The sequence below is a fragment of the Trachypithecus francoisi genome, unplaced genomic scaffold (assembly GCF_009764315.1).
Source record: "Trachypithecus francoisi isolate TF-2019V2 unplaced genomic scaffold, Tfra_2.0 Lachesis_group19, whole genome shotgun sequence".
NCBI lineage: Eukaryota > Metazoa > Chordata > Mammalia > Primates > Cercopithecidae > Trachypithecus > Trachypithecus francoisi.
Window position 1 is genome coordinate 9934146 of NW_022681464.1, and position 12874 is coordinate 9947019.

General features: G+C 45.8%; 1 protein-coding gene across 8 annotated transcripts in view; it reads right to left on the reverse strand.

Moving 5' to 3' along the window:
- SLC14A1 (solute carrier family 14 member 1 (Kidd blood group)) overlaps positions 1-12874 on the reverse strand; it is a 30000-nt gene that overhangs the window by 13254 nt on the left and 3872 nt on the right. For 7 of the 8 annotated variants that reach the window (XM_033177863.1, XM_033177859.1, XM_033177864.1 and 4 more), the window contains 6 exons: positions 11061-11217; positions 10303-10492; positions 6409-6537; positions 3148-3340; positions 573-720; positions 218-352 (listed from right to left, as the gene is read on the reverse strand). In XM_033177863.1, the coding sequence (XP_033033754.1) occupies positions 218-352; positions 573-720; positions 3148-3340; positions 6409-6537; positions 10303-10492; positions 11061-11217 (952 nt within the window). The remainder of the gene's footprint in view (positions 1-217; positions 353-572; positions 721-3147; positions 3341-6408; positions 6538-10302; positions 10493-11060; positions 11218-12874) is intronic. The other variant, XM_033177861.1, reaches the window with a different exon arrangement.

Below are 12874 nucleotides of genomic sequence, written 5' to 3' on the forward strand. Positions count from 1 at the left end.
GTCTCAATAGGCTCCTGCCTTCACAGTCATCAGAGAGGTAGGCAGATGTGACTTTAATGCTCTCAGGGGACGTCACTTTTCCTGTTCACACATTTAGCAAGTGGGCTCAAGCCAGAACCCTGGCCCTGATTTTTCACGCAGTCCGTTTTTACTGCTTGTCCTTGAATGAGATCCTGTAGTCATGAGCAGCCCTCCCCCAGGGGTGTGGGAGACTCACCGCAGCCAAGAGCCAGGAGGTGGGTTTGCCAGGTGAGCGCCATGAACATTCCTCCCATTGCAATGCAGGCCAGAGAGCTGTTGAAACCCCAGAGTCCAAAGTAGATGTCCTCAAATGGGGCTGAAAGACTGAGTCCTGTCAGACAAGACAGGAGGGGTCAGAGCTCGGGACTAAAGGCAGGATGTTTGGAAGGAGACTGAAGGTGGGATTGAAGGTTAGCAGGAAGCATCCCAGGAACTCACATTGGTCCCTAGGAAGCCAGGATCTCAAGAAAGATCTGGAGCACAGAAGATGCCTGAGGCAATGCACGGGATGGGGGAGGTACTCAATGTTTGGTAAGGGCTCTTGTGCTCACCTGCTGCTATGCCCAGCAACGATCCGACTGCAGCATGCAGGCACATGAGTGGGGAGGAGAGTAGGATGGCTCCCAGGAAAATGCCCCCTGTCCATGGATTATCACAGCCGTATATCTGACCAACTCCCACTGGTATAGATTTCAATAACTGCAAAAGAAATTTTTAAAAAAAATGCCACCAAAACAACTGAACAGAAACCCACAGGACACCCACAAACTCCTACAATATAATTTTACACTGGATATACCTTATCTCTTTCAAGAACAGTATTACTACCTTTTAAAATTCCCTCGATTACAGAAAAATCCCAGTCATTCTTCAGCTTTATCCCCAGAGACACACCAGCCCTTCCCTGGTGCATGCCACACATGCCTTCTGAAAGTTCCCCCTGTGCTCACGGGCTCTCCTGCTTGCACTGACACTTGGCCTGGGTCACTGATAAGGTCTCAGTGTGGTGGCACTCACTGCTCCTGGCTGTGAGGATCTGCCATGCTCCCACTGGGGATGGCAGGAACCACAGCTGATACTTCTTTTGCTTTCAAATGTCCACCAGTGCTGAGGGTGATCTAATCTATTCATGCATCCCTTTGTTCAATAGAGAGATTATTATCACGATACAATTTGGATGCTTACGCTAAGGCCAGAGACCCAAACTCAGGTTGTCTTTTTTTTTTTTTTTTGAGACGGAGTCTTGCTCTTTCGCCCGGGCTGGAGTGCAGTGGCCGGATCTCAGCTCACTGCAAGCTCCGCCTCCCGGGTTTTACGCCATTCTCCTGCCTCAGCCTCCGAGGTTGTCTTATCCACAATTTAGAAGCAATTATGAGCAAGTTTGTGAATTTTCTTTTCTGTCATTAAGTGGAACATGTATTCATTTAAACCAAGGTATCTTTAGCTTATTCTAGTTATGAACAACTGTCAAGCAGGTCTCAAAACACAAAAATACATGGAAATGTCACAATTCTACTTTCTGGCTGAGGCCTGAATTTAGTTATTCTGTTCACAGAATTGCAGTTCTCAGGAGTGAACAAGATTTGACTGAACCTAACAAATGATCATTCTTTACAGCTGAACTTCTGGTTGGGCACCAGACCATAGTGTGAGTTTGACTCTACCCTAACATGGACTCAATTCTTCTAGCCCATGCTGGGTCTTCATGTCTAAACATTTTGCTATTTCTAGAGCAGGGAACTTGGCAAAGACAGCATACCCTTTTTATTTGTTTTTCTGGATTTGACTGCAGAACTCTGTCCGGTAGCCATAGGGTTGGGGTTGGTGCTGATGATGGACTGGTCATTCAGAGTGAGGAGAAGGACAAGGCTTCTCCTGCCCCAGATCAGCACTGTGCAGGAGAACTTTCTGAGATGATGGAATAGTCTGTATCTGTGATGTTTAACACGGTCCTAGCCACATGTGGCTATCAATCACTTGAGATGTGGCTAGAGAGGTTGAGGAACTCAATTTTTAACGATACTATATCTAAATTTATATAGCCACGTGGGGCTAGTGGCTCCTGTGTTCGTGCAGTTCTAGATAGATTAATGCTATTTTATACTGTTATTTTTCATGGGTAGTTCTAATGAATCTTTGATTTTTCCTTCTGAATTATTTCCAAGTGCTTCCTTTAATTTTCTGGCAAGAAGCTAAAGAGAAGGTGACTTGAGCTCCTCATGTGTTTTGATCACTCAACAAAGACGACAGAAAAGGGCGTTTCATAACCTGACAGTGGGAGAGCACATTAAAAAGGTAATGTGCTTTGTTTTTTTGTTTGTTTCTTTGGTTTTCTTCTAATTTCAGGTGTTCTCTTGTTCTTGATAGTCCAGAAACCTTAAACATATTTATTACACACCAACAGGAAGAGCTGGAATTTGATTTGGGTTAGCCAGGTTTTAAAAAATACGAGATCTCTTTATGGTCATCTTTAAAGAGATACATAGGATTCATCCGTTAATACAGAAGTTCTCAAACTCTGGCCCGCATCACAATTTGGGGAGTTTGTTAAAACAGGTTCCAGTCCCCACCCTTAGAGATTATGATTTAGAGCATCTGAGTTGAAGCCTGTTTGGGTATTGAGAACTCCCCAGGTGATTCTGATGCCTACCAAAGCTTGGGAACCCTAAATTATTGTAGATGTTCTATGAGCTATGCCATAAGGAAAAGCAGAATAGAGAGGTTCTGTCATAAACTCTAAGAGTAAGCATCCAGTTTTTTGATTGAAGGGAGTAGACTGTGGAAGATTTAAAACCAGGCTGGAGGCCACATGACTTAAGGGCTGGCTCCCACTACCCACCCCCAAGCTTACGATGGAGTGACTCCCAGTGGAACTGTACTCTGGGGTTAGCACTATAGATGTTTAGGGGAAAAGGCAGAAAAATTAGCATGGCTAAATAGTAATTTTAAAAAATCCCTTAGACCCTAATGTTCTGGAGTAGAACAAGTGCTTTAAATGGCAAGATGAAGGCAGAAAGGCCACCCTAGTCCTGAGCATCTAGGGGACTCTGACACCTGTGGACAATTGACCAGAGGCCATTGTGTATCTTGCAGAGCCAGGGGGAATGTGAGAAGCCAGTGTCTTACCTCCAGGGCACTGAGGTCAGACCAGGAGATATTTGGAGCTGTAGTTACAGGTGTGACCAATTTGCTTGGAAAGAACGGATTGTAATGTCCTGTGGCTGAAAGGTACATTGACAACGCCATGTTGAAAGGGAGGGTGAAGACAGGGAGGTCCCATTTGCTGAGCATCGAATTCAATGCGCTTGAGAAAATTGGGCTAAAAAAAGAACAGAGCAGAAGAATGTGTATGTGACAAATCAGGCTGATACATGGAATCACTGTATTCTGGAGGGGCTTTATTTCACCTGCCAATAGGCCCCTTACATGTTGTGTTGGCAAATTTGCCACAGAAAGAAAACTTGGGATAAATTCTATTATAGAGACAGTAAATACTACATAACGTAAAAAAGTCAGCTCTCAGCTTATTTGGCCTTTGAAAAATTCTACTCTGGGGTTGAGAGACAGTAAATACTACATAACGTAAAAAAGTCAACTCTCAGCTTATTTGGCCTTTGAAAAATTCTACTCTGGGGTTGCTCAGAGTGAGCTATATATTGAGATTTAAAAAATATTTTTGAAGTACTAATGATATACAAAATAAAATATTGTCTACATAGTTGAAGTCCCCTTCGTCCCTCTGCTTGCTCTTATGTCACTCCCTCCCCACTAGAGGCGACCGTGATCCTAATTTGGCATACATCATTTCTTTAATATACCTATTTTTGGAAAAAAACAATCGTTCAAGGATGCAGGTAGTGTGAGCTGGAGGAAAAGGAGGGGCTTTTCCTTTTCCTCCAGTCGGAGGGGCAGAGTGTGCGTCCTTGAGCTGTTGATAAATTGCATGACCTAGGCAAGGTGCATCTCCCCAGTCTCTGAGCCTATAAACTGGGGCACTGGGCTGCATGGTCTCCAGGTCCCTCGTAGGTTCTCACTTGACCTAATCAAAGAGCCATCACTTAAAGACCAGAACTCCCATTTTCCTGGATTGTAGAAGGGAGCGTGGTGAGCACTTGCAGGCGAGGCCTCCTTCCCATGAACCTGTTCTTCAGAGCAGGTCCCAAATTACCTCCTGAAGAGGTTGGCTCTACAGGTAGGTCCTCGTCCACACACCCGTGGGTGCAGCAAGGGTGGGCGGCCCTTCTGCAGACACTGCCCACAGCAGGCTGTGCTTCTTATTTATGTGCATATTAGTATTTTATATTTAACTGCAATATAGAAAGAAGGAAGTCTCTGTTTCCAGGAAAAGGATTTAAAACATTGTCAACATAAAAACTAGTTTGAAGGGAATTCAGTAAACAAAAATTTTCTAAGGGAGACCTGGGGGGCAGGTGGGTAAGAATTCACATAGGCACAGTGGTTCTCCCAGCATCATCTGGGAATGCGTTAGAAATGCAAATTATCAGGCTCCACCTCAGGCAGACTGCATCAGAAACCCTGGGACGGGGAGCAGGTGCCTGTGTTGGTGTAACAAACCCTGCAGGTGATTCTCATAGTGCTCAAGTTTGAGAGGCAATGATGGAGGAAGTGGGTCTCAACTTTGGATATACTTTAGAGCCGCCTGGGAAGCTTTAGCACTCCCAATGCCCAGGTGCTACTGCAGACCAATGACAGTAGAGTCTTGGGAGGGAGGGGTCAGGTGTATGGGGGCCATGTGCATCAGTGTGTGTCTACCAAAAAGACACCTGCATTTTTATGTTCATTGCAGCACTGTTTTCCACTGCCCACAGAAGTGTCAATGTGCAGCCATGGTTGAGAACCTCTGGTTGAGAGATATTGGTGGATATGTAGCCAGATCATAAAAAAGGCCAAATAACTGGTTGTAAGGAAATATACATCTTTTAAAATGGTTGTTTCTGTTTCCAATAGACAGAATCTACTGGAATCCAATTTTAAATTTACAGTTTTACTGTTTATCCTCCTCCTGTTCCTCTTCCTTCTTTTCCTCCTCCTCTTCCTCCTCCTGCTATTCCTCCTCCCCCTCCTCCTCCCCCTCCTCCTCCCCCTCCTCCTCCCCCTCCTCCTCCCCCTCCTCCCCTGCCCCTGCCCCTCCTCCCCTGCCCCTCCTCCCCTGCCCCTCCCCCTCCTCCCCTGCCCCTCCCCCTCCTTCCTCTGCCCCCTCCCCCTCCTTCCCCTGCCCCTCCCCTCCCGCGTCCTCCCCCACCCCTTCTCCCACCTCCCCCTCCCCTCCTCTCACTGGCCCCTCCTCTGCCCCACTCCCCCCTCCTCCTGCCCCTTCCCCTCCCCCCTCTTCCCCTCCCCCCTCCCCCCTCCCCCTCCCCCCTCCCCCCTCCCCCCTCCCCCTTCCCCTCCTCCCCCTCCCCCTCCCCCCTCCCCCCTCCCCCCTCCCCCTTCCCCTTCCCCTCCTCCCCCTCCCCCTTCCCCTTCCCTTCCTCCCCCTCCCACTCTCCCTCCTGATGCTGCTGCTCCTTGTCCTCCTCCTCCTCCCCCTCCTCCCCCTCCTCCTCCCCCTCCTCCTCCCCCTCCTCCTCCCCCTCCTCCTCCCCCTCCTCCCCTGCCCCTGCCCCTCCTCCCCTGCCCCTCCTCCCCTGCCCCTCCCCCTCCTCCCCTGCCCCTCCCCCTCCTTCCTCTGCCCCCTCCCCCTCCTTCCCCTGCCCCTCCCCTCCCGCGTCCTCCCCCACCCCTTCTCCCACCTCCCCCTCCCCTCCTCTCACTGGCCCCTCCCTCTGCCCCACTCCCCCCTCCTCCTCCCCCTCCTCCTCCCCCTCCTCCCCTGCCCCTCCCCCTCCCCCCTCCCCCTTCCCCTCCCCCCTCCCCCTTCCCCTCCCCCCTCCCCCTTCCCCTCCCCCCTCCCCCTTCCCCTCCCCCCTCCCCCTTCCCCTTCCCCTCCTCCCCCTCCCCCTTCCCCTTCCCTTCCTCCCCCTCCCACTCTCCCTCCTGATGCTGCTGCTCCTTGTCCTCCTCCTCCTCCTCCTCCTCCTCTTTCTTTTTACTTAGCCAAGCAAGGAGGTTCTAGGAACTGGAGTGCAGTGATGTAATCATAGCTTACTGCAGCACCTAACTCCTGGGTTCAAGTGATCCTTCCCCCTCAGCCTTCTGAATAGTTTGGATGACAAGCAAGAACCACTGCACCTGGCTAACCATTTTTAAGTGTGCAGCTCAGTGACAGTAAGGACAATCACATTGTTGTGCAATCATCACCACTATCCATTCAGAGAATATTGTTCATCTTGCAAAACTGAAACTCTATGCCCGTATAACAAATCCCATTCCCTCCTCCTGCCATGTTTTTTTAAAAAGGCATTTTGAAAACCAATGGTAACTTACCAAGTCATGGACATAGCACATACAGGGAGTAACAGCCACCAGAAATAGTCTCCCCTGTCCGAAAAGACAGCCATGAGTATTCCCACCAGGGTGGCATTGTAGCCAGAGAGCCCAGATGCTATTAATGACCTGCGGGGCAAGACACACAGCATGGACATTTCCTGGGTGGGCTTCGGTTGCACTTGCACATACATAACACTAGTAACTTCCAGATTATATTCATATTAAGACATGAGATTATATTTAGAAATGTATCTCAAAGTCTATGTAAGCATCGTACAAAAACTATTAAAGACATGAAGTGAAATATACATAGATAAAAATATAAATGTGCATTTAGATCAGCGGTCCCCAACCTTATTGGCCCCAGGGACAGGTTTCATGGAAGACCATTTTCCATGGATGGGGAATAGGGGATGATTTCGGGATGAAACTGTTCCACCTCAGATTATCAGGCATTAGATTCTTATAAGGAGTGAGCAACCTAGATCCCTTGCATGCGCAGTTCATAATGGGGTTCACACTCCTATGAGAATCTAATGCTGCTGCTGATCTGACAGGAGGCGGAGCTCAGGTGGTAATGCTCCTCACCCACCGCTCACCTGCTGTGCGGCCCAGTTCCCACAGACAGGCCACAGATTGGTACCTGTCTCCAGTGCAGGGGTTGGGGACCCGTGATAGAGAACGACTCCCTCTACAGGTGTCACGGTTAAAGACAGGTCTACAGCGGCTGAGAGGAAAGGGGAGTTTAGCAAGGCAATCTGCTCTATTTTAGCCTTTCCTTTGGAAAGTTATTCTTTTAAATCAAGAGCCTCTAACTTGAATAGCACTTTTAGCATATGAAACTGTTGCCTAAGTTTGATTTCTTGGTGAGAGATTCCCGAAATGTAAATTCACTTTCTAGTGTCTTTGATCTTAACATTAATCTTCCAGCTTAGTATACATTTTTGTGTTCTGATACTTCTATTTTGTTGTCTCCAAACACACATTTCGAAGTTATTGCAAAGAAGAATGATTGCTTTTCTGTTACTTGGAGAAGTACCCCCATTTAATTATGTGCTTGTTGAGCACCCAATTCTTTCTGAGGTTACTTTTTGCTTAGTATTCAATCTCATTTCTTTCCCATCTTCTCCTTCTTTAGATTGAAGGGGTACATGTGCAGGTTTGTTACATAGATATATTGCATGATGCTGACTGAGGTTTGGGCTTCTATTGAATCCGTCACCCAAATAGTGAACAAAGTACCCGATAGGTAGCTTTTCAACTCTTGTTTCCCGTCCTCTCCTCTGTTGGAGTCCCAGTTGTCTACTATTTCTGTGTCCATGTTTACCCAGTGTTTAGCTCCTAATTATAAGTGAAAATGTGCAGTATTTGATTTTCTGTTACTACGTTAATTCACTTAGGATATTGGCCTCCAGATGCAACCACGTTGCTGCAAAGGACATGATTTCAATCGTTTTTATGGCTATGTAGTAGTTCACGGTGTATATGTACCACATATTCTTTATATAATCCACTGTTGATGGGTACCTACATTGATTGACCTGACACACCAGGACTCCCACAACTCAGAGTTGGCAGTGTCTGGCACCATGAAAGGCACAGGATCCACTTCCCAAGGGCCTGTCACTCAAGGGTGATGTCTATAGGGGGACAGGGGAGTAAAGATGGTGAAGTGAGTGGGTGAGGCCTAATGCTGGGCTTGAACAGGAGGTGCTACAGCCAATGAGCCACACTGCAGGGGCTGGTAAGGGATAGCATGACAGCTGCTTCTTGACTTGTTTCTAACTGGGCCAGGAGGCACCATTGCAACAGGCAAGAGGATGTCACATACATTAATCGGATGAACATTAGAGGTGGGATTCCCTATTCAAAAGTTCTTTGTCTCCCTTAAATAATCCTTGAGGGCAAATGGGAGGTGATGCAATTTGCAATGGTGCAACCCAGAAACTGGGACTACACATGACAATGGAGAGCTATGCAGACTTGTCCTCTCAACGACTGACTTGGAGATGTTAATGCTTGAGTTTGATCAGTGGAAAATTAATGGCCACATCTACAAATTGTGGAATGCCATAGTTAAAGCCACAGGAAGACATATATTTATTTAAAACAGAGGATTGCCATTTTAATGCAGTCTTTTCAGACCAAAGAAAGTAAAACATTTGAAACTAACACATATAAAATATGACTTGTCTTCTAAATGATATCGGATAAAAAATGAGTTGATCATATTGCATTGGAGCAAAATAATAAAGGAATATTCAATATGGCCCAATTCTAGACTCTTTCCCCAAACTGAGAAGACTTTCTTGGCAAGCATTGGAATAGAGTTTAACCTAGGCTATAAAATCCTCTTCTACGGGGAGCAAATCAGACTCTGAAATTGATGGAAAAGTGGAGCATTTGCTAACTCTCTTCCCCATGGACCTCTTTAGGCAATTTGCAGTGAGTGTTACAAGAGCTTAGTTGTGTAATGACCACCCTTGGGAGTATGCATTGATCCCAGACACCTAGAATACTGGTTCCCTCCCCGAAGGAACTGGCCAGTGGGGAGCTGTCTGCTACCCTGGTGAGAGTCAGCTCATCACTTCTTCAATGACAGATCAATTAATAAAGTACATGCTATTTCTAATCTAATGAATATACCAGAACACCCACTAAGGCTTCTTAAGTCAGAATCCACTTAATTGGAATTTATGGTAAGTCTTTCCTCCAGGAGCTGAGGTGATCTTTGGTAATTCTTTTCTCCAGGAGCTGAGCTGACCTTTGCACTGTCTATGAAGAATGAGTTTGCTAAACTCATCATGGCAGCAAGATATAAAGGTGTTATTAAGCCACTAAAACTTTTCCTGAATTCATATGCACTTTTTCCCAAATAGAATGCTGATGACAAATAATTTTATCAATCATTAAAGAAGATCCCTTCAGATCTTCTTTAAAAAGATCCCTACTGTCTCCATAAGAAAAAAAAAAAGGTAGAGAGGTTTGCAGGTTAAAAGATAAAAAGTAGGCCGGGCGCGGTGGCTCAAGCCTGTAATCCCAGCACTTTGGGAGGCCGAGACAGGCGGATCACGAGGTCAGGAGATGGAGACCGTCCTGGCTAACACGGTGAAAACCCGTCTCTACTAAAAAATACAAAAAGCTAGCCGGGCGAGGTGGCAGGCGTCTGTAGTCCCAGCTACTCGGGAGGCTGAGGCAGGAGAATGGCGTAAACCTGGGAGGCGGAGCTTGCAGTGAGCTGAGATCCGGCCACTGCACTCCAGCCCGGGCGACAGAGCGAGACTCCGTCTCAAAAAAAAAAAAAAAAAAAAAAAAAAAAAAAAAAAAAAGATAAAAAGTAAAAAAAATATAGTGAGTAAAGAGATCTATAAAAAGTTGGAGAATATGACTAAAGATAGAAGTAGAAGTACCAGGAAACCATTTCCCCCAAAGCTACTTCTCCTGCCTCTCCAAAAGATGAAAGGATAAATACCTTTAAGCCAGTTGGCAAGTTCTTTCATATCGCCGGTGAGGTAGCCAAGAGCTTTGGGGAAGCACCTTCTCCCTTGACATGGTGAAACCTGGTTTTCACCCCTGTCCACTCTAACCATAGTGGGGCTGTCCTCCATGGCCGTCTCTTCCTCTCCAGGGAATTACTTACAGCTTAGTCCTGGTAAGGATGTAATGCCACAAGAATCTGGCATCATTTAGACCAGCCACTTATTCAGATATCAAGAGCAAGAGACTGTAACTGATTGCCTGACCTCTGACTAAAAACAAATATAAAGAGTTCTGTGGACTAAAGGTTGTTTCTTCTGGGAAGGATGTGATTTTTATCACTGCTGCCCATAGTAACTTGTCAGCCCCTGTGTCTTAGGAGGGAGCTGAGAAGGCTTGAAAGGGTATACCTACCTGTCCTGGCTGAGCAAGAGGGCCATCAGAGTGGAGACCACTGTTCCCAGCCAGCCAGTGAGAGCCCACCAGGGGTTCTGAAAAAGAAGTCCCACCAGAATCAGGATTCCACTGATGGGGTTGTTGACGAACACCACTTGGGATATGCCCCGAAGAATCCAGTCAATGAACTGGAGCACCACAGGTTTGTCTGGAAGGGATGAGGTAAAGCAGAGCTAACAAAGCAGCCAAGTGATACTCCTCAACCACAGGCCCACCCTGAGCAAAATCGGCAAAACCTCCTGGAAGTGAAACATTTTTGATATTTCTTTAATATTTCTCTCTGAACCCATTGTCACTTTAGTGGCACCCAGATCCCTGAAAGCGTCTGTTTACTGTATGTTCGACCCACACTGCTCCTCCTAGAATCTAAGCTCCTGAAAGCATCTAATGCACTTATTTATCATGCTTATAGGCACAAACTCTGAAGCCAAAGGAATTAATTACCAATAGTAAAATTTAAGTTTTAAGTACTGAAACTACAAGGTGAAGCCAGGTGTCTTCTAATATGAGCTGGGCCCTGGCTACTCTCTCCATAAGAAAAAAAAAAAAGGTGGAGAGGTTTGCAGGTTAAAAGATAAAAAGTAAAAAAAATATGGTGAGTAAAGAGATCTATAAAAAGTTGGAGAATATGACTAAAGATAGAAGTAGAAGTACCAGGAAACCATTTCCCCCAAAGCTACTTCTCCTACCTCTCCAAAAGATGAAAGGATAAATACCTTTAAGCCAGTTGGCAAGTTCTTTCATATCGCCGGTGATGTAGCCAAGAGCTTTGGGGAAGCACCTTCTCCCTTGACATGGTGAAACCTGGTTCTCACCCCTGTCCACTCTAACCATAGTGGGGCTGTCCTCCATGGCCGTCTCTTCCTCTGGCTCCTTGAAGGAAGGACAGAGCTTATAAGTATCCCTAAGGCAGAACCCTCTGCATTAGCCAGCCTTGGGCCTGGTTACAGTAGAAGATCTGGACCACTGTGTTCCATAGAACTAAGAGAGCACCGTTTTCCTCCTGAAACACCACCACAGAGCTTATTATCCAAACCCAAATCCCACTGTACCTTTGCCATCAGTGTCTCTAATGCTACCATGGAAAGGTTCTGGTCTTTAATTTCATAAGGTTCAGTGTCTGGTCCAATAAACATTTACTGAGCATGTATTTCCTGCACTTAAGCAGCTCAGTCTAGTTGAGAAGACTGAAAAACAGTTAATGTCAACAGAATGAGTCAAATCATGTAGAAAGAGCTAAAATTAAGTGCGTTAGCTCCATGCTGTCATTTAAGGAGTAAGAAATCAGGTTATAGAATGGCCTGCTCACGAATGCGGGCTGATCAGCTACTTGCCAAGACAGGTAGCCTTTTAAAATTTTTATTTTACAAAAAAGTTTTGTTTTTAAAATATTGAAAGGGAAGAATGTTTAAAAATTGTGTGAGTTGACATGGCCTCATGTCAACCCTCTGCAAGTCCAAGATTGCTTGAATTTGTCCTTATGTCGTGTGACTGTCTCAGATACTCTTTACTTTTGGAATTTGTTATTTAAATGTGTAAAACCAGGCAAGAAGGATATTTCACCAAGATAGAGAAACTGGGAAAGATGGAATTGGACAAAGCTGTTGAAAACCAAAGAGTTGTAATCTAAGGATTGTATGATAGAAAAATGTACAGGGCATAATTATAGGAAACATGTCTCTGGAACATATGAACACTATAACCATGACTGTGTTCACTATGGGACCATTCACTTGTCATGATAAGTATCTGCAAGAAAGCACCAATATCACCAGAATTTGGTACCTTGAAGACAAAAATGATTTCATTGTGCTGATGGTAGATACAAAAGAATACCAGTGGCATAATCCCAGAGGCAGGCTGAGGGAGGAAGCCAATGGCAAAACCACCTTGAGTGTGCAAGAACAGTCAGCAGCACAGCCAGGTCAATTGGGAAGCAGGGAAATGCCAAAATCATCAGACCCTGGAACGCATAATTGTGGAATGTTGAAGCCACAGCCACATAAGACATGACCAAAGAAATACTGCAGTGACCCATTTTCAAAGCCATACCAACTTATGGGAGGCATCAGGCTTCAGCTCAGGCAAGGACAAGCAGCCCAAAGATATAACTGCCTTGAGTTTCTGGAGCTGAATCTATAAAACCCTAAGGTGGCGGCATCAACTGAAAACAAGCAGCATTTTCCATCAACTCCCAAAGCAGGAACATGGGCTACTTCAGAATAAACAAATGCATGTTCTCAAAATTCTCAGCATATATTTGTTCTAGAGGGCTTGAAATATCCCATCACCTCAGATTTTGGAGATACAGATTTGAAACCTGATCATATAACTGGCTAGACGTGATTGAGAACCTGAATGGCCTGAGTCTCCTGTTGAGCCACCCAAAGTTAAGTAAAGATTAAACTAGTTTTCTCCAAATCGACAGCCCAACATATAGGAGACTTATTGCCATTTGTGAAACTAATTTCAACATAATTGGGATGGGTTGTAGGGCTAGGATGTTCTGCAGAGAGGGGTCTTCTCATGA